At 37.8% G+C, this 21458-nt stretch overlaps 3 protein-coding genes across 3 annotated transcripts in view; 2 read left to right on the forward strand and 1 right to left on the reverse strand.

The window, feature by feature from the left end:
- The first annotated feature begins 59 nt into the window (after positions 1 to 59).
- On the forward strand, positions 60 to 5678 carry LOC107719516 (opsin-5-like). The gene is made up of 6 exons (XM_016526936.1): positions 60 to 278; positions 407 to 612; positions 1208 to 1307; positions 2701 to 2805; positions 2884 to 3107; positions 5035 to 5678. The coding sequence occupies exons 1-6, from the start codon at positions 185 to 187 to the stop codon at positions 5488 to 5490; spliced, it is 1185 nt and encodes a 394-aa protein (XP_016382422.1). The 5' UTR covers positions 60 to 184; the 3' UTR covers positions 5491 to 5678.
- Positions 5679 to 11333: 5655 nt separating this feature from the next.
- Positions 11334 to 18707, forward strand: LOC107719487 (cochlin-like). The gene is made up of 12 exons (XM_016526906.1): positions 11334 to 11466; positions 11871 to 11919; positions 12032 to 12076; positions 12377 to 12533; positions 12628 to 12761; positions 13202 to 13270; positions 13346 to 13405; positions 13653 to 13800; positions 13892 to 13995; positions 15019 to 15245; positions 15338 to 15851; positions 16166 to 18707. Exons 2-12 carry the CDS (start codon positions 11886 to 11888, stop codon positions 16336 to 16338), a joined length of 1665 nt encoding a protein of 554 aa, XP_016382392.1. The 5' UTR covers positions 11334 to 11466; positions 11871 to 11885; the 3' UTR covers positions 16339 to 18707.
- The window catches only part of LOC107719504 (striatin-3-like), a 16099-nt gene continuing 11632 nt past the window's right edge, over positions 16992 to 21458 (reverse strand). Inside the window, exons 7-12 of the mRNA XM_016526921.1 lie at positions 20954 to 21075; positions 20700 to 20867; positions 20477 to 20617; positions 20233 to 20340; positions 19399 to 19485; positions 16992 to 19260 (exon numbers count right to left, since the gene is read on the reverse strand). Of these exons, the coding sequence (XP_016382407.1) occupies positions 19091 to 19260; positions 19399 to 19485; positions 20233 to 20340; positions 20477 to 20617; positions 20700 to 20867; positions 20954 to 21075 (796 nt within the window). The 3' untranslated portion in view covers positions 16992 to 19090. The remainder of the gene's footprint in view (positions 19261 to 19398; positions 19486 to 20232; positions 20341 to 20476; positions 20618 to 20699; positions 20868 to 20953; positions 21076 to 21458) is intronic.

Raw genomic sequence — 21458 nt, forward strand, 5'->3', positions numbered from 1 at the left:
ATAAGGAGATTACAACTAGTCTCGATCAACACTGGTGCTCTGTTACAATTCAGATGTTTGCTCAAGTGTAGATCTATTGTATTCAGTCTAGTCTGCTAGATCTTCCACCAATGAAGAGAGCAAGACTGTGAACCATAGCAAACGTCACCCTGAGATGAGTCCAACCTAAAGATTTTCATGGAAGATGGACATCCACAATGTTCTTCCTTCAAATGTCACAGTCTATCGAGTGTCGAATGGAGGAGAAACAGCTATTGGTGTCTATTTGGTGATACTAGGTAATTAGTCTGGTGTAATTGCATTGAATTCCCCGTACGTTACTGTGATTTGTTTCTTCTTGAGCTTCGCTACATTGAAAGATGTCATGTGAGAAAGAATCAGTGAATTTTATTTATTTTTTTGATAGGATGGCTTTCTTGGATTGGAAATGGGGTTGTAATATTACTTTTAACCAAGCAAAGAAAGTCTCTGGAACCACAGGATTTCTTGACTCTCAACCTTGCCGTTTCTGACGCCAGCATTGCTATTTTTGGGTATTCTCGAGGAATCCTTGAATTTTTTGATGTTCTCAGGGATCAAGGCTATCTTGTAAAGACATTTTGGACTTGCAAGGTAAGGTGATGATATGCCACATAAAACCTGCATGACTTTCTTTCTATTGTGGAACACAAAAGAAGATATTCTGAAAAAAAGTTTCTGATTTTTTTGTATGTACAATGAAAAGTAAAGGGGTTAGATTCGTTTTGAACCCCATTAGGTATCATTGTATGGACAAAAACTTTGTATGAATACTTTTATGGTCCACTGAGGAAAGTCTTACAGGTTTAGAACCACATGAGGGGGAGTAAGTGAAAAAAATATTAATTCCGTTACAAAGTTCAAATGATCACGTGCCTTTAAGCATGATTCCTTTTAGTTCACTGAATGCTCTTGGAGAACATTATGCAGTATCTGGTGTGAGGTCCATCACGGTGTTCTCTTTGCAGTCTGGCAGGTGGTGATATGAGGCAGGAGGGGCTGAAGAGATTATTTATTTGTAGTCGTTCCAAGTAAACAGGCATTTGTCCTTTTATCCCCTAATTTTGCTGGCTTGTTCCCCAGGGCCTCTGGTTAGTGGGTGATGAGGCGAGTCAGAGCGATTACTGCCTCAGGTTTGCAGAGAATGCCAGACCTGCTTGCAATGTATAAGATGTTGTGTCTTGGCCAGGTGGACGGATTCCTAATCCTGCTCTTCGGACTCATCAGCATCAACACACTGACAGCTGTCAGTGTCATCCGCTACATCAAAGGTTGCCAGCCTCAGCATGGTATGCTCTATCCTGGCCAAACCTACGTTGTTACTATACCTTTGTATAGCTGGTACCCAGTATTTAGAGCAGGTGCTCATGCATTGAAAGCTGCTCTGTAATTACATTACAAAGTCTATGCAAAATCAATTCCCCCCAACATTTTTGTGTGGTTTCCAACAGACTAATGGAGTACAAATTAGCTGCATACATTACTTTTAAAGAGTTTAGGAAAGGATGCCATATAATTACCAAATTTTAGGACAGGGGTGCTATGGGGTTTTCAGAGAAACTGATTTGGAAAAAAGTAGATTTGACAAAACAATTGTTTAACATGTATTGTGATATATTAATAAAATATATTACTATTTATTTTTAAAATACCATTTATATCTAAGACATTTATGAATAACAATGTTAGGCAAATTTGATATTATTAGTTTAATTTTGCTTTCTAATTAATTTATTAATTGATTATTTACTGTAGGATTATAATTAATTTAAAATAAATGATCAATAACCTAGACAATCAATATAGTAATGTGTATATGAATTATATGTGACCCTGTACCACAAAACCACTCATAAGTCACTGGGGTATATTTGTAGCAATAGCCAACAATACATTGTATGGGTCAAAATTATCGATTTTTCTTGCAAGTCAAAAATCATTAGGCTATTAAGTAAAGATCATGTTCCATGAAGATATTTTGTAAATTTCCTACCATAAATATATCAAAACTTAATTTTTGATTAGTAATATGCATTGCTTAGAACTTCATTTGGACAACTTTAAAGGCGATTTTCTCAATATTTAGATTTTTTGGCACCCTCAGATTCCAGATTTTCAAATAGTTGTATCTCGGCCAAATATTGACCTATCCTAACAAACCAATGGAAAGCTTATTTATTCAGCTTTCAGATGATGCATAAATCTCAATTTAAAAAAATTGACCCTTATGACTGGGTTTGTGGTCCAGGGTCACATATATATGTTCTATGTGAGAATTTTTTTTTCATATGTGTTTATTTCTTACACTGAATAAGTGGATCTTTAAGCTTTAAATTTTATATTTTAGAAAAGGGGTCCCTCACAAGGCAATTTGGGGGTCCTTGACATTAAAAAGTTTGAAAGACAGTATGATTTACAGTAGGACACGGTGATCTGACCCAAAGAGATTTGGAAACCAGGAAATCCTGTTCGTTTTGACTTTCATTGAACAATAAATGGTTGAACCAGGTTCTTCCAAGACCTGAAATCCTCTGAAGTTGAGTCTTTGATAAATCTAGAACCATGTTATTTTTGCTTTTTTTTTAGAAGCGCTCTAGCCTTGGCTGCACAAATACTAGATAAATCGGCATGATTACACTATGAGGACTGTGCTGATGCGAGTGTTTCTGCCATGTCCTTCAGCTCATCACGTCAGCAAGCGTAATATCTGCTTGGTCATAGCTGCTGTCTGGCTGTGCTCTCTGTTCTGGGCTGGTGCTCCGCTGCTGGGCTGGGGCAGTTACAGAGGTAGGACTGAAGCAAGACATTCAGCCTCTTTAAAAATTGAGTTGAATTAGAGATCACTGAATTTCATTTCCTCTGCAGCTCGCGGGTATGGGACGTGTGAAATCAACTGGATGCAAGCGCTGTACTCTGTTCCGGTCAAGCTCTACGTCATCAGCATTTTCTTCTTCAACTTCTTTGTGCCACTATTTGTTATAGTTTTTACATATGTGTCCATCATCCGAACTGTCAACTCCAGCCACAAGTCCAGTCGTGGAGGAGATATCAGCGAGAGGCAGAGAAAGATTGAACGCAGCATCACACGGGTAAATCCGTCGCCCCATAAATTACCATTAGTCTCTTGAAGGGATAGTTGTGATGGTTGAAATGAAAATTCTGTCTTTAGATACTCACCCTCATGTCGTTCCAAACCCGTAAGACCTTCATTGATCTTTGGAACACAAATTAAGATATTTTTTGATGAAATCCGAGAGCTTTCTGACCCTGCATAGACAGCAATGTAACTACCACAGTCAAGGCACAGAAAGGTAGTAAGGACATCATTAAAATAGTCCATGTGACATCAGTGGTTCAACCATAATTTTATGAAGCTACGAGCAGGGACAGATTATGACACAGCGGTGCCCTGGGCACGGACCGATTAAAGGCCCCCCTCGGTTGAAATTTCGTTCCTTTTTTATTCAAAATTTTTCCAAACTTAACTATATCATAAAATATCACGATTCTCAAATATAAGTAAATACATTTTGCACCTTTATAGATCATGTTAGTTTATCTATAATGGGCTGAAAAGTAGCCTAATATTAGTGTAATCTATTAACTAGCCTATGCATAAAACCCGTCTTTTAACTTGTACTAGATATGGGTGTCATGTCATAGAATATTTTTAATACGACTGACTTTGTATTTAATGTAAATTTAATAAAAAACATTGTAAGTTACTAATTATAACACTTTCATTGTACATAAAGAGAGCAAAGAATATTTGCATTATCACAGAATATTAACTTCAGTCTAGACAAGAGTTCAAGCACTCTCAACAACTCCCATTATAATCACTGAAGCTGTTTATACTGTGAAATGAATATCTCACTTACATCGTACACACATCTGCACTTTGTTTATAATGAGAGAATTTGACAGAGAGCAGCATTCAGTCAGCGAGCGCGCGCACTGAACAAAACACGGTCTTTTCAGCGATGACTCATCTGAATGCCTCTGATTGGCCATTGCATTCATAAGCTCAACAGAATCCTGTGTGATTGGTTATAATGCGCAGCACTGTAAAAACGCGTCTGGCACAGCGCCAGCCAAAGCACGAACGCAGATTTGAATTTGGCAGCTCATGCTGTGCCGCACTGAACATTCTAATAGTATCAAATATATAAAAAAAAATATTATTCAGCCATTTTTTGGTCTTTTGGAAGCTGCATTCAAAATCCACTTTGCTTAAAATCCTGAGGGGGCACGGTTGAAATCGCATTCCTGAAGGAGCAGTATTTCGACTGGGCCCCCCTCTGGTCTAGTGCCCTGGGCATGTGCCCGGTAGGCCCGTGCGTTAATCCGTCCCTGCCAATGCCATGCAGAGTTTAGCTCCAACCCTGATCAAACACACCTGAACAAACTAATCAAGGTCTTTAGGATCACAAGAGATGTGTTCCAATGTGAAGTGCACGGACTCCGAAGTGCGCATTTGAAGTGCGATTGCGTCAGAAATCGCGTTTTTGTAGGAGCAGTATTTCGGCTGGGCCCCCCTCTGGTCTAGTGCCCTGGGCAGGTGCCCGGTAGGCCCGTGCGTTAATCCGTCCCTGGCTACGAGAATACTTTTTTGCGCAAAGAAAATAAAACTAATGACTTTACTCAACAATTTCTTCTGTTCCGGGTCAGTCCGCCACCATTCATGAGTACCACAACGTACTCAGTGTAGTTTCATAAATTTCGGTTGAACCACTAATGTGACATGGACTATTTTAACGATGTCCTTACTGTGTTTGACCATGGTAGTTCCCTTGCCGTCTATGGAGGGTTAGAAAGCTCTCAGATTTCAACAAAAATATCTTAATTTGTGTTCTGAAGATGAACTGAAGATGGTCTTACAGGTTTGGAACAATATGAGGGTAAGTAATTAATGACAGAATTAAAATTTTTGGGTGAACTATCCCTTTAAAATCAAAAGACTAATGCAGAAATGTACATATTTATGTATGTGTCATACTGTGTTTCTCTCTCCAGGTCTCCCTCATTCTGTGTGCGGCCTTCCTGTTGGCCTGGTCCCCGTATGCAGTCATTTCCATGTGGTCCGCCTGGGGTTACCAAATACCCCCACTCAACAGCATCCTGGCCAGCCTCTTCGCCAAGTCAGCGAGTTTCTACAATCCATTTATCTACATTGGCATGAGCTCTAAGTTCCGGAAAGACCTGCAGGCTCTGTTCTACTGCCTCAGACCCACATCAGCGCACAGGCACACCCCTCCTGTGCCATTGGCCCAGCCTGGTGATGCGCAGCTCAACATCAACGGCTTTAAGGAGGATGAGCCGGTGGCTCCTAATGCAAGTGAAAACATACAGGAGGGAAAGGCAGAGAGCCGTCCTGAATCAGAACGCCAGGATAGGCCCTTACCAGAGTCCGGCAAGAGTGTCAGTCCTCATGGATTAATGAGGAAACCCAGCGACTCTGGAAGACTTTAGATGTCTTTTATGTTAGTTTATGTCCTCTGAATGTTTATATAAGATGATGAGAAAAATATTAGGATAATACATTACATTCACTGTCTCTATTATCTTAATTTGGCAAGAGAATAGGACACTCCAGGCTACTAGTGAGTCACGTCGTCTACAAATGCTTCATGTTGAACATGAGGTCATTGTGTAAATCCAATAAAGTCGAGGTTAAAGGTTTTATGTCGCTTCATCTCTTTCTCTGAGGCTTGTAAACTGTTGACACATTTAATGGTATGTCTGTATTACATTATTTAGGGTTGTTGGGGAGTCTTCTCCCATCCCAGTTCATCAAATACAATCTCGAATTTAATAATAATAATGGCATTAGGAAAGGAACCAAATACATCTGGATAAGAAAAGGCCAAAATAAATTGATGCACTAAATTGAGGGAAAGAATGTCACTTTTGAAGAATAAGAAAATAAACAACTATCTTGCTAAACAAAAACAGGAGAACAAAAGCAGTGGCACTGACCCTCCCTACAGCCTTCCTTCAGAATTACATAACAAAATCCATATAAAAAAAGATAAATATTTCCCAAACTAATCAGAGCTTGAAACTTTGAGTTGTGGCACCGAAAGCCATTAAAGAGGAGCAATATCTAGGGCAGGAAAAAGAATCTCATGAATGGTGTCTCTGCCATTGTTATTGAAATACTCTTTTATTAATACTTTGTTATAGTTGTTTTACTATTATAGTATATTTTTGTGGTTTTAGTTAACTAAAATAACCCTGGTTTCTCATTTATTGCTCTCTTCATTCTCCCAGCAGATTTAAACTTGATGAGGTGTTTGAAACTTTAATCAGCAAAGCACCAGCAGGAATCATGGTGCGAACCTCTAGGATAGGCTGAAGGAACCAGAGCAGGAGGATTTACAAATTGATCCTGGTGACTGCCAAGTAAGAATCTCCTGTCTCTCCACAACCGTGCCTGTTTAACCAGACTGTAATGTCAGGACTGAGTACAAATTACTCAAGCGCAGAACGAACAGAACAGTCAGGTAATGGTGTTTTATTTACATTATCCAGGCACATAATTCAAAAGCAGCAGGCGTGCTCGTAGTCAGAGGAACAGTGAAGGTTTGAGTCCAAACAGAGCAGCAGGAACAGTCAAACAATCCAGAATCCTAATTCCAAGAAAAGACAAGGTCAATAACTGGTTTCAGAACAAACGGATTAACAGCAAACAAATCTGACCTTGTAGGTCACAAAAGAATTATAACCTGGCACAGAACAGAAAAAACACAAATACACAGAATAGTACTCCGATAACCAATTAATAATTATCAGGTAAAGGGTTAAACAGAGTGAATTATGTTCAATGTGCAAATAACATGCTTTAATCGTTTATTTTTTCTAATACAGGAAAAAAGCAGACAAAAGTCTTTTGTGTCCAGTTTACATGGGAAACTCTGTACCAGAGGGTTGAAACAAGTGGCAAGCTGGATATGAGCTGGGATTTTTCTCAAAGAAATGACTAACACCTCAGTGACCTGATCTTACGGTTGTGGGAAATGTCCTCCTCCTGCCCCATTCACAGCACTCAAACACACTCTACTCAAGCATGCCCCCTCTTCAAATGACATCCAAGAGAATTAGTCCCACATGGTGGTCACAAAATAAGAGGATATTGGTGTGTGTGGTGTTGCGGTGAAATTAGCGGTCTCAGAGGTTAAAGTAGGTCTGTTATGCAAGGAGATTTTTTTTGGCGCAGACCCCATATGCTTATTTTGGTGCAAAAATACTACTCGGTTTGAAAAATAATGAATTCTGTTAAATATTAATCAGTGTGATGTTGTATAATTTTATGATTTATAGGAGGAAAGTCCTAAGAGAAAGTCATGCATCTGCTAAGAGATGAGAAGACGTCCAATATTAGTAGTGGGCATGATTTTTAAAAATGTTTTAAAGAAGTCTTTTATGCTAACCAAGGGTGCATTTATTTGATCAAAAATACAGTAAACAGTAATTTTGTTAATGTATTAATGTGATGGCAAAGCTGATTTTTTCCCCCCATCCTTACTCCAGTCTTCATTGTCACACAATGCTTCAGAAATCATTTGAATATGCTGATTTTTGGTCCTTAAAAAAACATTTATTATTATTATTATCAATGTTGAAAACAGTCATGCTGTTTTGATGAAAATTCTTTGATTTAGCTATTAAAAGTTCAGTATTTATTTAAAATAGTATTGTAAAGTAACAATGTAAAGTCTTTACTGCTATTATTTATTTTTATTTATTTATTTATTTTATTTATTTTTTGGTCAATTTATTGCATCCTGAAAAAAAGGTTTTAATTTCTTTTAACAACAACAACTTTTGAATGGTAGTGTAAACATATTACTGCCACTCACCGTCAAGCTATCTACAATGTAGGCTACAACACATTTACTTGAGCTAGAAGTCCATTAGCTCTAATGGAGGATGAGAAGTACAGGGAGGTCTCTATAAATGACTCTACAAAGCTGAGTAAATCTGCAGGAGTGCACAAAAACATAATTAAATGTCTGAAAACTACCTTAGCACAACTCAAGCTAGTTTTTTGTAACCTTTTTTTTTTTACTTCGGCTTCTTCCCCACATTTCGAGACATTTCACATTTGCTGTGGTGTAATGTGGAGCATGGCATAAAGAGAACATTTCTCCCAAAACTAGAAACCTAATATATACGCTCTCTTATATTAATCGTGAAATATTGTATTTTCCAACATAGAGAATGAAATCATTTTCTTTTATTATTATTATTTTTTATTTTGGGAAAATACATTTCTCTTTTCAGCGGACAAATCTGGGCTCGAGTCTACGCAGCATTAGCCAAGGCTAATATTTGTGTAGGTGAAGACAGTCGCCTAAATGAGCCATCCATCGAAGTATTAGACGGTTACTACTATTTATAAGGAGTGGAGCGGTAGTCTTTGCATTCTTGGACGAAAGCTGCGGATCTCCCATGAAGTCTCACATGGTGTGAAACGTGACAGCGCGATGCTGGCCTGGGAAGAAACGTGTGTCACTTCGCTTTAATTCAGTCTTTTTCATCTGAATGCACAAAGCCAGAAGAGTCAAGCCAACTTTTCCATATGACCATCAGCTGCCCCAATGGGAACAAACTCTGTGTAATACCAAATCACAGGAAATCATCACCTGCTTAACCTATTATAACAAAACCCATGATATTACATAAGGGAACACGCTGTTTCCCCTTGAGCTGGGCTAATTCTCCAAGAAAAATCAAAACATTACATGCGTTTAGGTAAGAAGGTAAGACTTTTTTTTTTTAGCACTATCAAGATGTCATTATTAAATACAATGGTTAGCAGTTCATGCACTCAAATACTCTACAGCTCAAAAGTTTGGGTTCAGTAAAATGTGTTTATGCTCACCAAATATAGTACAAACAGTAACGTTTTGAAATATTATTACAATTGAAGAGTTTTCTGTTTTAGTATATTTTAAAATGTACTTTACTCCTGTGATGCCAACACAGAATTTTCAGCAGCCATTTCTTCAGTTTCACATGATCCTTCAGAAATCATTTTAATATATTTTTAACAATATCTGTAACCATATATGTAATGTATTCACTGTTATTTTTAATCAGTTTAATGAACCCTTCCTAAATAAAATAAAATAAATTAAAAAAACGTACTGACCCCAACTTTGAACGGTTGTGTTTGAATATAGAGTATGAAGATATTTAATTTTATTTTATTTAATGAAATTGTATATATGTTAGGACTAACTGGAAATAATTGACTATGTTGCATTAATATTCACATATTGTGCTTCGTTACTTATTCATTCACCTTATTAAAGGGTTACTCCACCCCAAAATAAAAAAATTGTCATTAATCACTTACCCCCATGTCGTTCCAAACCCCTAAAAGCTTCGTTCGTCTTCAGAACACAATTTAAGATATTTTGGATGAAAACCGGGAGGTTTGTGACTGTCCCATTGACTGCCAAAATAAGAAATAAGACATCGTCAAAATAGTCCATCTGCCATCAGTGGTTCATTCTTATTTTTATGAAGCAACGAGAATACTTTTTGTATGCCAAGAAAACAAAAATAACGACTTTATTCAACAATACGTCTCCACCGTAGCACCATTTTGGAGAGTATCCACTGAACGCAAACTGCGTATACTGTTCTGTGTCAGCCGCACCACACGGATACGCTGTTTTCGTTCAAATCAAAACGTAAATAAATGTGTGGTGCGGCTGACACATACAAGTAGAACAGCATTCGCAGTTTTTTGCATTCTGTGGATACTCTCCAAAATGGCGGTACGGTGTACGGAGGAGACAAATTGTTGAATAAAGTCGTTATTTTTGTTTTCTTTGCGTACAAAAAGTATTCTCGTCGCTTCATAACGTTACGGTTGAACCACTGATGGCAGATGGACTATTCTGACTATGTCTTTCATAATGTTCTGGACCCTGACAGTGTTATTTACTTGGCAGTCAATGGGACAGTCACAAGCCTCCCGGTTTTCGTCCAAAATATCTTAAATTGTGTTCCGAAGACGAACGAAGCTTTTACGGGTTTGGAACGACATGGGGGTAAGTGATTAATGACAAAATTTTCATTTTGGGGTGGAGTAACCCTTTAACGACCACCTGATTGTGCCTTCATTTACTTCTATCCACAATCTAAAGTACCAATTCTTGTTCCAGTTTGGCACAACATCAATAAGCTTCTTAAACTGATGGAATTGACTCTTTATTGGTTTACCTAAGCTGCCCAAGCTTTACTTGATATGGAAGTTCACACTCTGGTTGGGAGACTTGATGTTTCCACCATGACAGACCTTCACAAGAATTTCCTTGTGAAAGGTCGCTTTAGCTGACATAGACTTTATGTGCTGTGAAATATTTAATTGAGACACTGGGACAGTTCCCAGTTGTTACAATGAGCAGTTGTTCAAAGAGGCTCATAACAGATGGATTGAGTGTCATTCCATGAAAGGTTTTTCATTTGTCGCACTGAATAAGCACCTTGTCGCACACCACGTACCCCTACAAACTTCCACAGCACTTAATCAGTAAATGCCAATGAGTTGTGAGATGCCACAGAAAACACGAACCTATCATATTCCTGTTTGCTGCCAGGATTGAACCTGGAAATGGTCCACAGTTCAGCTGATGTAGGATGATAACATAAAAGTTACCAAGAGAAGACAGAGACCTCTTTGAAAGCAGGACAGTCTCGTGCTAATGCACCCAATTGTCCTTTCACATGCTAAGCACTGTCTGTATACTGAAGATAAATACATTTCATGGATGATTTACAGTTTTTGCAGCATAAGCCTCGTTCAAGAGGTGTTTTGATGCAGAAGGTCTTTTGAAAGTCATTTAGGATAAAAAGCTTCTGCCAAATGACTGACACATTACCTGTTATTCTGTTTAGTCAGGTCTTCTCAAATGACTTTGAGGTCCATTCAGACCAGTTTGGATGAGATTGTGTGTTTAGATTATGTTTGTAGCACTGAAACAAGGTTGTTTACATGTCATTAGCCTCAAGGTAAAGTTTTCAACCCCCAGTCAGGGCCTAGTCATGACGTGTGCATGGTGGTGTTCATTTGTTGTTTATTCTCCTCTTGGGAGTTCTCTGTTTCTTTACTCGCCATCATTGACTAAATTAGGCTACACAGTGTTAAAGCATAGTTATTATATAGGTACAAACTGTAGTACGTATTATATCTAAACAGCTAAAAAGCTGGAGAATTTAAAACAATGTCCTTTTCAGGTGGTTTGGATGTAAGGCCCGCCTCTTGTGATGTCAGCAGAGAATCATTGGGGTTTTTGGGGACATTATTTAAAGGACTAGCTCTTTCCTCAATATTCAGACACCTCTGGAATATCATCCATAACGGAATTGAACTTATTTTTTTTTTTCTATAAAGCTTTTAAGGCTGAGGAAACGTCATCCTACACAATATCTGTAAGTTGGATTTAATCTTCATAGGTTGATGATTTTTGGCTGTTTGGTGCATTTTATTAGAGCTAATTTTATATATCCAGATATGCATTTTTTTCTTTTACATTCTTTCTCTCTCTCTCCTTCTCCCTCATTCGTGAGTGGATTAACTGAAGTATGCAGTTCCAAAGGAGCTGTTTGTGATGGATGTGTCTGGGGAGATTACATTTTTTTTCTGTATCATATCTGATTTCACTTCTGTGCGCAAAATAAATATTACAACACCCAGATAAAAGAAAAAATTAAGATATATGTCAAAGCCTTAGACGATTAATTTTTTTTTTAAGAAACAAAAAACCTTTATAAAAATGATTGAAAAATGGGGTTTATTCATTGTTGCCTGGTATATTGTTCTTTTGTCTCAACAGATATCTTCATTAACCATGTCGATGTGGTTTGCTGTACTTCATGTATTAGGTAGGAAATTAGTTTGTTCAAAGTGATTGTTACTAAACATTTCTTGTGTGTTATTCTGAATTATCACCATGATGCACAGATTTCATTGCATTATTTAATCCCCCCCCCACAGGTATTCTGTCTTTGACCTGTTGCACATTTGGATCTGATTTAAATGGTCAGTGAAAGTCCATTTTTAATTCTCTTTTTTTCATATTAAATAAAAGGAATTGAGTTACATTAGAGAAAATATTAAAACTAAAAATTAGGGCCACTTTATTTACATTTTTATGTAACAAATGACAAACACTTTTTAACTGTTTTAATTTAGTTTATTTTGTATTAATGAATTAATAGCAAAGAGACCATTTGTGGAAAAATAGTTTTCAAGTTCACTTTTTTTTTGGTAACATATTTGTTTTAATTGACAGATACATAATCATTATACGCGTAATATCTTACGTTGTACATTTCTTAGTTCCAACACCAATTAGCTGTGGAACCCGTGCGGTGGATCTACCAGACACACGTCAGATAGTGCTCTGCCCAGCAAACTGCACTCTCTGGAGTCTGTCAGTGTTTGGTTCAGGAGTATATGCCTCTATTTCCAGCATATGTGGAGCAGCAATACACAGGTACAATCACAGAAATAATAATCATAAAGTTACTGACTTGCTAGAATTATTTAAGAATCTCAGAAAGCAAGGAACGTTTTTGTCTGTCATCCAGAGGAATCATAGGTCTATCTGGTGGACCTGTGGAGGTTCACAGGCTGCAAGGGAGGACAAACTACCTCAGCTCTTACGCTCATGGCATCCAGTCTCAGTCCCTGTCCCAATGGAGCTCATCTTTCACTGTGGCCAGTGAGTGGAGACAATTACGATTTGCGTCATTACAAATGCTAGTGTCTGTTTTGATTTAGAATTTGTAGATTTGTTTACAGATGCAAAGTTGTATAGACAATAGAGTAGTGTTTACTCACTGGCTCTGCACAGTCAAAAATAAAAATATAATTTCAATATAATTATATTAATATTGAATTTGAACAATAATATTAGAGTTAGTGTAATTAATCAGAATATCATATAATACATTGTTCTTGATGAACCTAACATAAACACTTACTAAACATAATGGTGCTGTTTAAAAAAGATATGCTACTAATCTCAATAACTATGTCATAATGTTAGGAAAAGTGTGGCCAGTTGGTCTATATAAATAATATAGTGTATAAAATGATATAGAATATAAAAGCGAATTTATCAACACAGATTTATCAGGTTACATTTTTTCTTCTTCTCAGGAACAATTAGCTTGCCTTTGGAAGTGTCCAGTCAAACCAGCAGTTCTGCCAATGTTGCATCTGGAGCAGGTAACAAGCGTTTAGATAACTGGAAACAACTGACATGTAGTCTATACACTGAGTATCCTTACTTCTCCCTTGCAGCCAAAAAACCAGTAAAAAAGACAGCGAAGAAACCTCCTCCTCCAACAACAGCAAACAGGGGTCTGTATGACCTTTTCTAATACAATTTAAATTGTTTGTCAAAGCAAAATGATGATCATGACAAGAAAGAGCTGTGTATTTTCACACCTGTAGATCGATTGCTTTGTTCCGAAACAGGGATTAAAATTATTACAATGTTGCTTTTTATTCTTGGTGCGGTTCGCTTTCACACGGCAAAGTTTCTAAACGGACCAAATTTGTTAATACAAGTCACGCGCGAGTAAACTGTTCTCTCATGTTGTTCCAGATTGCCCAGTCGATATGGCTTTGCTGCTGGATAGCAGCTACAACATTGGACAGCGGCGGTATAATCTGCAGAAGAACTTTGTCAGTAAGCTTGTAGCCATGCTGAAGGTTGGAACACCAGGTCCTCATGTAGGAGTGGTGCAAACCAGGTGATCTGTGCAAATCCTAGTTGTTTGTCACATGGCTGTTTAGCCATTTTTTCCTTTGTCAGTGAGTATAACTTCATGTTTTTCTTTCCAGTGAGACACCTCGAACTGAATTCTACTTGTCAAACTATACAACAGCCAAAGATCTGACTTTTGCCATCAAAGAGATCCCATACATTGGGGGCAATACCAATACAGGTCTACAACCTCACCTTCTATTCACATTTCAAATGAATGATTGGATGAAATTAATCTAAATCATGCTATTTTTTTTTGGAAAAGTAAAAAAAATGACAAAACAAAAAATTGCCATTGACAGTAAGGCATTTACAATGGAAATCAATAGGTCCCAGAATACATGTTAAAATACACACCTTTTTGAAAGTACAACTACAAGACTTAAAGAGAGTTCATTCAAAGATGAAAATTCTGTCATTTTCTCACCCTCAAGTTGTTCCAAACGGTATGGATTTCCTCCTTCTGTTAAACATAAAAGAAGATATTTTGAAGATTGTGGGTAACCAAACAGTTGCTGGTCCCCACTGACTTCCATCATGCATAAATGATGACAGAATTTCATTTTGGGGTGAGCTACTCTTTAAACATTTAAAGTCAATATGAAAGAAAAACCCCGTTTTCAGTGCTACCAGCAACTTTGCCTATTTTTGCTAAAGAAAGCAGTTCTAAATGAAGCCACAGCATTTGCGCATCTCTGGGAAACAAACATCAGTGTTTTGAACTAATTGGTTGAGTGTATGATTTAATAACTCAGTCATAAACATTCCTGAACGAAAGAGTGTTTTTTTTTTAACAAATCGGTTGAGTGAATGATTCAGTTACTCAAAGGCAGTCAAGTTTTGTGGAACTGGTTGAATAAATTAATCACTTAAAAAGAGAGTCACTTGTTGCTACTGGTATAACAATGCAGCATGCAAACATTTTTACATTTGTGCTTTGAAACCTTTAAAATGCCTTGCCCCATAGACTTCCGTTGTAAATGCATTACTCTAAATGCATTTTTTACTTGTTTTTACAGTCAGTATGCTTTTGTTTGATAATTGACAGCATGTCATAGATAGTGTCAATATAGAATATCTTGTATTAAACTCATTCCTTATATCTCTGACACATGATGGTTTTAGTTGGATTGATTTATTATTGAAGGTGCTTTGGCTTCAATAAGCAGAACTTGGCAGGCTTGAGTTATTGCCTTTTGCACAGGTAAGGCCATACTACACACTGTGAGGAACTTCTTCAATCCGGATTTTGGTGTTCGTAGAGGTTACCCACGGGTCATTGTGGTGTTTGTCGATGGGTGGCCTTCTGATAATGTGGAGGAGGCAGCAATTTTAGCCAGAGAGTCTGGTATTAACATCTTCTTTGTGTCTGTGGCCAAACCTGCTCCTGAGGAGATGAGCCTGGTGAGCGAGCAAGACTTCATGAGAAAGGTAAGATGTTTCACATATGAAAAAAACACAAATCTTTATTGGTAACATCAGAGTTTTTCTGAAATCCATTTATACCCACATATATCTGACAGGCGGTGTGCAAGGACAACGAGTTCTTCACCTTCACCATGCCCAGCTGGTTCAGCACCAACAAGTTTGTGAAGCCACTAGCTCATAAACTTTGCTCCATCGATCAGATGCTCTGCAGCAAGACATGCTATAACTCAGTGAACCTGGGCTTCCTGATTGATGGCTCCAGCAGTGTAGGTGATGGGAACTTTCGGCTTGTTCTGGACCTTCTTCTCTCTATCGCGCGCAACTTTGACATCTCTGACATCGGCTCTCGCATCGGTGCCATTCAGTTCACCTACGACCAAAGGATGGAGTTCAACTTCAATGACCACACCACAAAAGATAATGCTCTGAGGGCCCTGCAGAACATCCCGTACATGAGCGGAGGAACGGCCACGGGAGACGCCATCAACTTTGCAGTGCGGAGTCTCTTTAAGCCCCGCACAGGCCCCAACAGGAATTTCCTCATCATCATCACTGATGGACAGTCTTACGATGATGTGAGAGGGCCGGCTATGGCCGCCCAGAGGGAGGGTACGCTTTTTGCACTGACATTTCATCTAGAACCTGGGTTTGCAGGCCCCTGAGGGTCCAGGGGGTCAGTAGAGAAGATCATGTTCTTATTTAAAGTTAGAGTTAAGTGTTACCAACAAAATCAAGTCTTATTTTTATAGTGATGGTCCCTGAGGTGGTAAGGGTGTAGGTGGGGGTCCCTGGGTTCTGAAGTTCTAGAACATTTAAGAGCTCTAAAAAGCACTTTATCTCTAATGCACAAAATATCAATAGTGCATTTACAAAGTAAACAAGTGTGATGAAATCTTGACCATGTTCTAATTGTTTCTTCACAGGAATCACTGTGTTTACAGTGGGCGTAGCTTGGGCTCCGATGGAAGATCTGAAGGCGATGGCGTCCGAGCCCAAGGAAAGCCATGTGTTTTTCACTCGCGAGTTCACCGGCCTGGCGCAGTTCCAGCAGCCCATCGTACGGGGCATCTGCAGAGACTTCACAGAGTTCAATTAGACAGTGCAACTGCTTGAGTGCAAGAACAGAAAGTAAGAAGTGCAGGAAAGGAAGGAGGAAAAAAGGGCAAGCCTGAATAAGAAAAATCACCTTTGTCTTTTGCAGAAAAAGGGATTTGAATGGTTTTGTTATAAAGGTATTGGTACGTTTGATCCAAAGGATTTTACAGCTTAATTGAGAATGTATCACACAGTATAGTATGTCAACCTCTCTATAATGTGGAGAATGTAATTATTTGTGATTTATAGTCTTTCTCTTTATGTTCCTGGAGAAAAACATTCACTCGCTGCTTCTGGCACGTCTTTTTTTTTCCCTGTGGAGGGGACACTGTAACAAAAGGCTCTTTTATATTAATTTCGGGACTTGAAGATTCAATTCTAGTTATGCAGGTTGTGCACAAGATGGTAAGCAAAAGCAGCCATGATGAAGATTGTCAGTGAAACAGCGCCCTCATATGCATTCTGATGGCAGTACACAAATACACAGCTTTCATTCACACAATTGCATAAATAGATCTGGGTTATATAATAAAATATAGTCCTTCCCAGGAGTAGCAAACAATATACATGCACTGTAGTACATTCACAACATCACAATCAATCACGTATGTCTGGGTGTGCGATGAGAATTACGGTTGAAAAGTTAACGTTTTAATTCTATATCATGTTTTCCTTTTCTTAAATTATACTTTAATGTATTTATCGAACCTATTTTCTGTGTACCTTTCCATATGCATGCTTTACTGTCTCAAGTAATGAAAACAGAGGGGAGGAGGGGCGTCAAACTGCTTGTACATTTGTTTATAATTTATTACTTTCTTCTCAATAAAGGACAAGGCGTTCGTACAATTTGACCAGCTGAACATAATCCTCATCTGAACAGGCTGATCATCATCAGAAACTTGAACATATTCAAATAACACGTGTATTAATTTGTGTAGTAGGCGCTTTGTTCAATCTCAGTAAAAACACGTACCATCTTTATTAAAAGCGTGAATCCTGCCAATCGTCATTCGTCATCAATGACCCGTCAATCAAATATCGTGATAAATACAACGCTGCATTAATTGTCGAGACAAGGGGCATGTTGCATATACAGATACACCATTTAATATTTATTATAGACATTTTATATACACATTACTTTTCAACAGCTGTTTTGCTATGTGGTACAATCTTTAAAATCTGTTGATTCGTAGTAAATCAAAACCTTACAAAACTCTTCAAACTGATCAGAACTTTTGGAAGACTAGAAAAAATACTTTATTGTAGTATTAACCATGCATTACACAAACAAAAAGGTATTTTGTTACACCATAAACTGCATTGTTTCCTTTAAAAATCATTGAACAGATTGGGGCAAAACGTCAAAACCAAATATTTCGAATACATTTGATTGATTACTCCAATCCCAAAAAATGAAAACTATCAATTACTCGCCTTCATTTCATTCCAAACCTGTAAGGTAACCAACATTCCACTGAGTTCCATTTCATTCCTCAAAATAGCTTTTATGTTCCAATTATACAGGTCTGTAATGACATGAGGGTGAGTAAATGATGACATGATGAGAAAATAATTTGTTCATTTTGGGTTGAACCATCCCTTTAACTTATCGCTTCTCTCCTGATCTCCAGCATCATGAGGTGAATTTAAACCCCGTTTTCAACCAACCAAGAAACGGCATGAGCTTTCATATTAACCTATATACGTTAATTTCCTATCAGATAACCTGTTCGGTTTGGTTAGCGACCGCCCAATCTTTGAGTTACCATCAAGCTATGCTCTGAAGGATAAGACTATCCACAAACAGAAAATAAATAGTGTTCGGATATCTAACCTGTGATACTTAAACTCCTTTTACAGTAAGGTGTACAGAAACATCACATAGTGACAGGATGCTGCAGTTTATTTGTAAATTCCTAAAAGCTCTCAGGGCACCACGCGATGTGCTTCTACTAGCGTACAGTCTCTCCGTTATGTGATAAAACAATGTTAAAGCAATGTAGTATGCGCAAGGAGAGCACTCAGCCAGGGTTTCCAGAGACACAAGACCTTCAAGAAGAAGAACCACATAAAATGGAGGGCTTGAGTGGGATTATAGTCCCTTTAAAAAATGTGATTTCCAGCGGTTTTATGACAGTCTTTATTTATATAAAATTGATTATAAAAACTATACTTTTTTTACACAAAAAAATGAAACAAACGCTAAAGGTGTGAAGGTTGACTGAGTTCAACCGTATTCGCTTGCACGCTACATTAGGGTGAGGAGGGTGACTGAGATTAGGGTCTGGTTTATGGCTCGGCAGGGCGGGACTCAGTTCCTCTGGTGCCGGGATGATGGTCGGTGACAACCTACTGATGGATGAACATGATAACCACTCCATGGTCACTGAAACATACCTACAGGACACATTATCAGCTCAGTTTTTGAAAACCAGTCAAAAGGCTACAAACACTGGTTTCACTCCAGCTTTGATTTACAGTAAATTACAGTTAAATTTTTTCTTTTTTTGAAGAAAACAACAAAAAAAAAAGATTAAAACTGATTGAGCACTCCACACTGGCTTCGCAAAAAAAAACGGCATGTCCCCCTCTTGGCACCTGGTATCGTGTGTGTGTGTGGTGTGAGTTTGACAGCGTAGGTGGAAGCCACTTCAATGTAGTGTGAGAAATGCTACTCTTGTTACACAAGGCAGTGAAGCAGTCCTTTCTTTCTCCGTCTTTACGTATGCATTAATTCAGAGGTGCTTTTATACAAACACTTTGGCCAGGGCATCGGCTCCAGCACTTCCTATGTATGCCTTAGATGGGTGGAAGGCAACGTCGTATATGGCCTCGTCCGACTTTTTCCTGTGCGCAGTAACCTCTTGTACGCATGTCTTGCTGTCCACGTTCCACAAGCGGATGGAACTATCATGACCTGTGTTAGACGAAAAAGAGACATTAAGTTTATATTTAAAGGGACAATTCAGCAGAAAATTAAAAAAAAAATTTATAGATCGCTATGACTTTCGCTGATACAGTAGCAGAAGAAGAAGAAGAAAAAAAAAACACTTACTTCCTGACATCAAGTAGATGCCATTTGGATCTATAGCCAGACTAGTAACAGCATCCAAGTGAGCCACCATTGCATGAATGGCTTTACCTACAAAGCGAAATGGATGGAAGGTGATTAATAATCCCAAACATGACTTCAACAAATCATTAACTTTTCTCTGGGTATTTGTGACTTCTGGCTAAATATAATTGAACAAAAATGTTTTATGAACAAATAATACACTGAAATATTTTCTGAGATTTTAAATAAACAACTAAAACAAAATGGGAGTATAAAAAGCATAGTTACGTAAGTTAACTATGTTAACTATAATTAATAATATTAAAAATAACAAAAAATTCAGACATACAAAAGTCTTTTTTTTTTTTTAAGAAATACAATTTCTTCCATTCAGCAAGGATACTTTAAATTGATTTATAATATTCCACAAGATTTCTTTCTCAAATTAATTCTGTTCATCAAAGAATTCTGAAAAAAAGTATCATGGTTTATACAAACATTTTAAGCAGTGATTTTGTGCTGTGATAATAAGAAATGTTACTTGAGCACCAAATCAACATATTAGAATGATTTTTTTAAAGATTATGTGACACTAAGACTAAAGTATCTTTAGATTTTAAAAATGACAGTTTAAAAATATTTGAATGGAAAACGTAACATTTCACAATACTATTGTTTTACTGTATTTTTCATCAAATAAATGCAGCTTTGGTGAACATATGACTTCGTTCTAAAACATTATAAAAATCGTACTGACACCAAACTAGTGAACAGTAGTGCATGAATATTTTATAATGGTATTTTATAATGACACGCACAAAAAAAAAAACTCGCCTGATTTATTATCAAAGAATTTGATGTGTCTATCCTCGTGAGCGGTGACTGTGATTGGCAGGGTGGGGTGGTTGACTACTTTATTAATGTGATTCCCAAAAGGAATAGCTGCAACAAAGCAGAAGAGAGTAAACATGACAAATCCAATTCTCACGCTCCTGTAAATAAATTACTGAACTATATATAACTATCACATATCCACAAGTGTACTTTGTCTTTTTTAGAACAAATGTGAAGGATGTACCGCTCTCGCCCTGTGCGGAGAATACCACGACGGGCTGTGATGTCTCTAGATCATAAATGACAACATCTCCCGTGTTGTAGGATGCCACCATATGAGCTGGATCACACCCATTGAAATCAATTGATGTGGGAACACCATGATCTGAAAGACAGGAAATGCAGAAATTAGTTTGCCAACACTTCATTGATTACAGAACAGTGCAAACAAGATACATTATGCTCACCTCTATCTGAGTTAAATGTGCTGAGACACGGTGACTTCCCCTGAGGGTTCCACAGCTTGATCGTCCCATCAGCTGAACAGGAGAGCAGTCGCTCTTTGATTCCACTGTAAGCCAATCCCCACACTGCGTCACTGTGACCCAACAACGTACCAGCCAACACGCTGGGGTCTGAGTGAAACAGAGGACACACATAGAGCAGGTTAAGTTTTATCAAAATAAGATGTGACATAGCCACATAGATTTTATCTTCTCACCATATGTGTCGTAAGGGTCTACGTTAGAGCTGGGGATGTTCCACCACTGTATTGTTGAATCGATTCCACCACTAAAACAGTGCTCACCGCTCGAGGTCACAGTCAATGAGAGCACAGGCCCACTGCAGCAACAAATCATACAGGTTAAGAGGATTTGTGAGACAAAATATTACTGTCTGAAAAACTGAATTGGTGGATTCAGCAGATTACATTATTGTTTATTCAGCGGCCCTAAAAAAGTGCTTAGGGACACATCAAAATTTTATGGATGTCAATGCATTAAAAAAAGAATATATCAAATCAAGTGCAATTTTTTTTTCTGGTAGTTTATGAAAAATCAGTAAATGAAATATTTTGTGTCTAATGCAATGATACTCAAACACTTAAATGTTTCTGGTGTGTCCAAATACTTTCAGGGGGCCACGAAGGTGCATTAATTGAAATACACAGTAATTAGGGCTGCACGATATTGGAAAAAACTCACATTGTGATATTTTGTTTTTCT

This window comes from Sinocyclocheilus rhinocerous, unplaced genomic scaffold (genome assembly GCF_001515625.1).
Source record: "Sinocyclocheilus rhinocerous isolate Xijiao unplaced genomic scaffold, SAMN03320098_v1.1 scaffold1234, whole genome shotgun sequence".
Lineage (NCBI taxonomy): Eukaryota > Metazoa > Chordata > Actinopteri > Cypriniformes > Cyprinidae > Sinocyclocheilus > Sinocyclocheilus rhinocerous.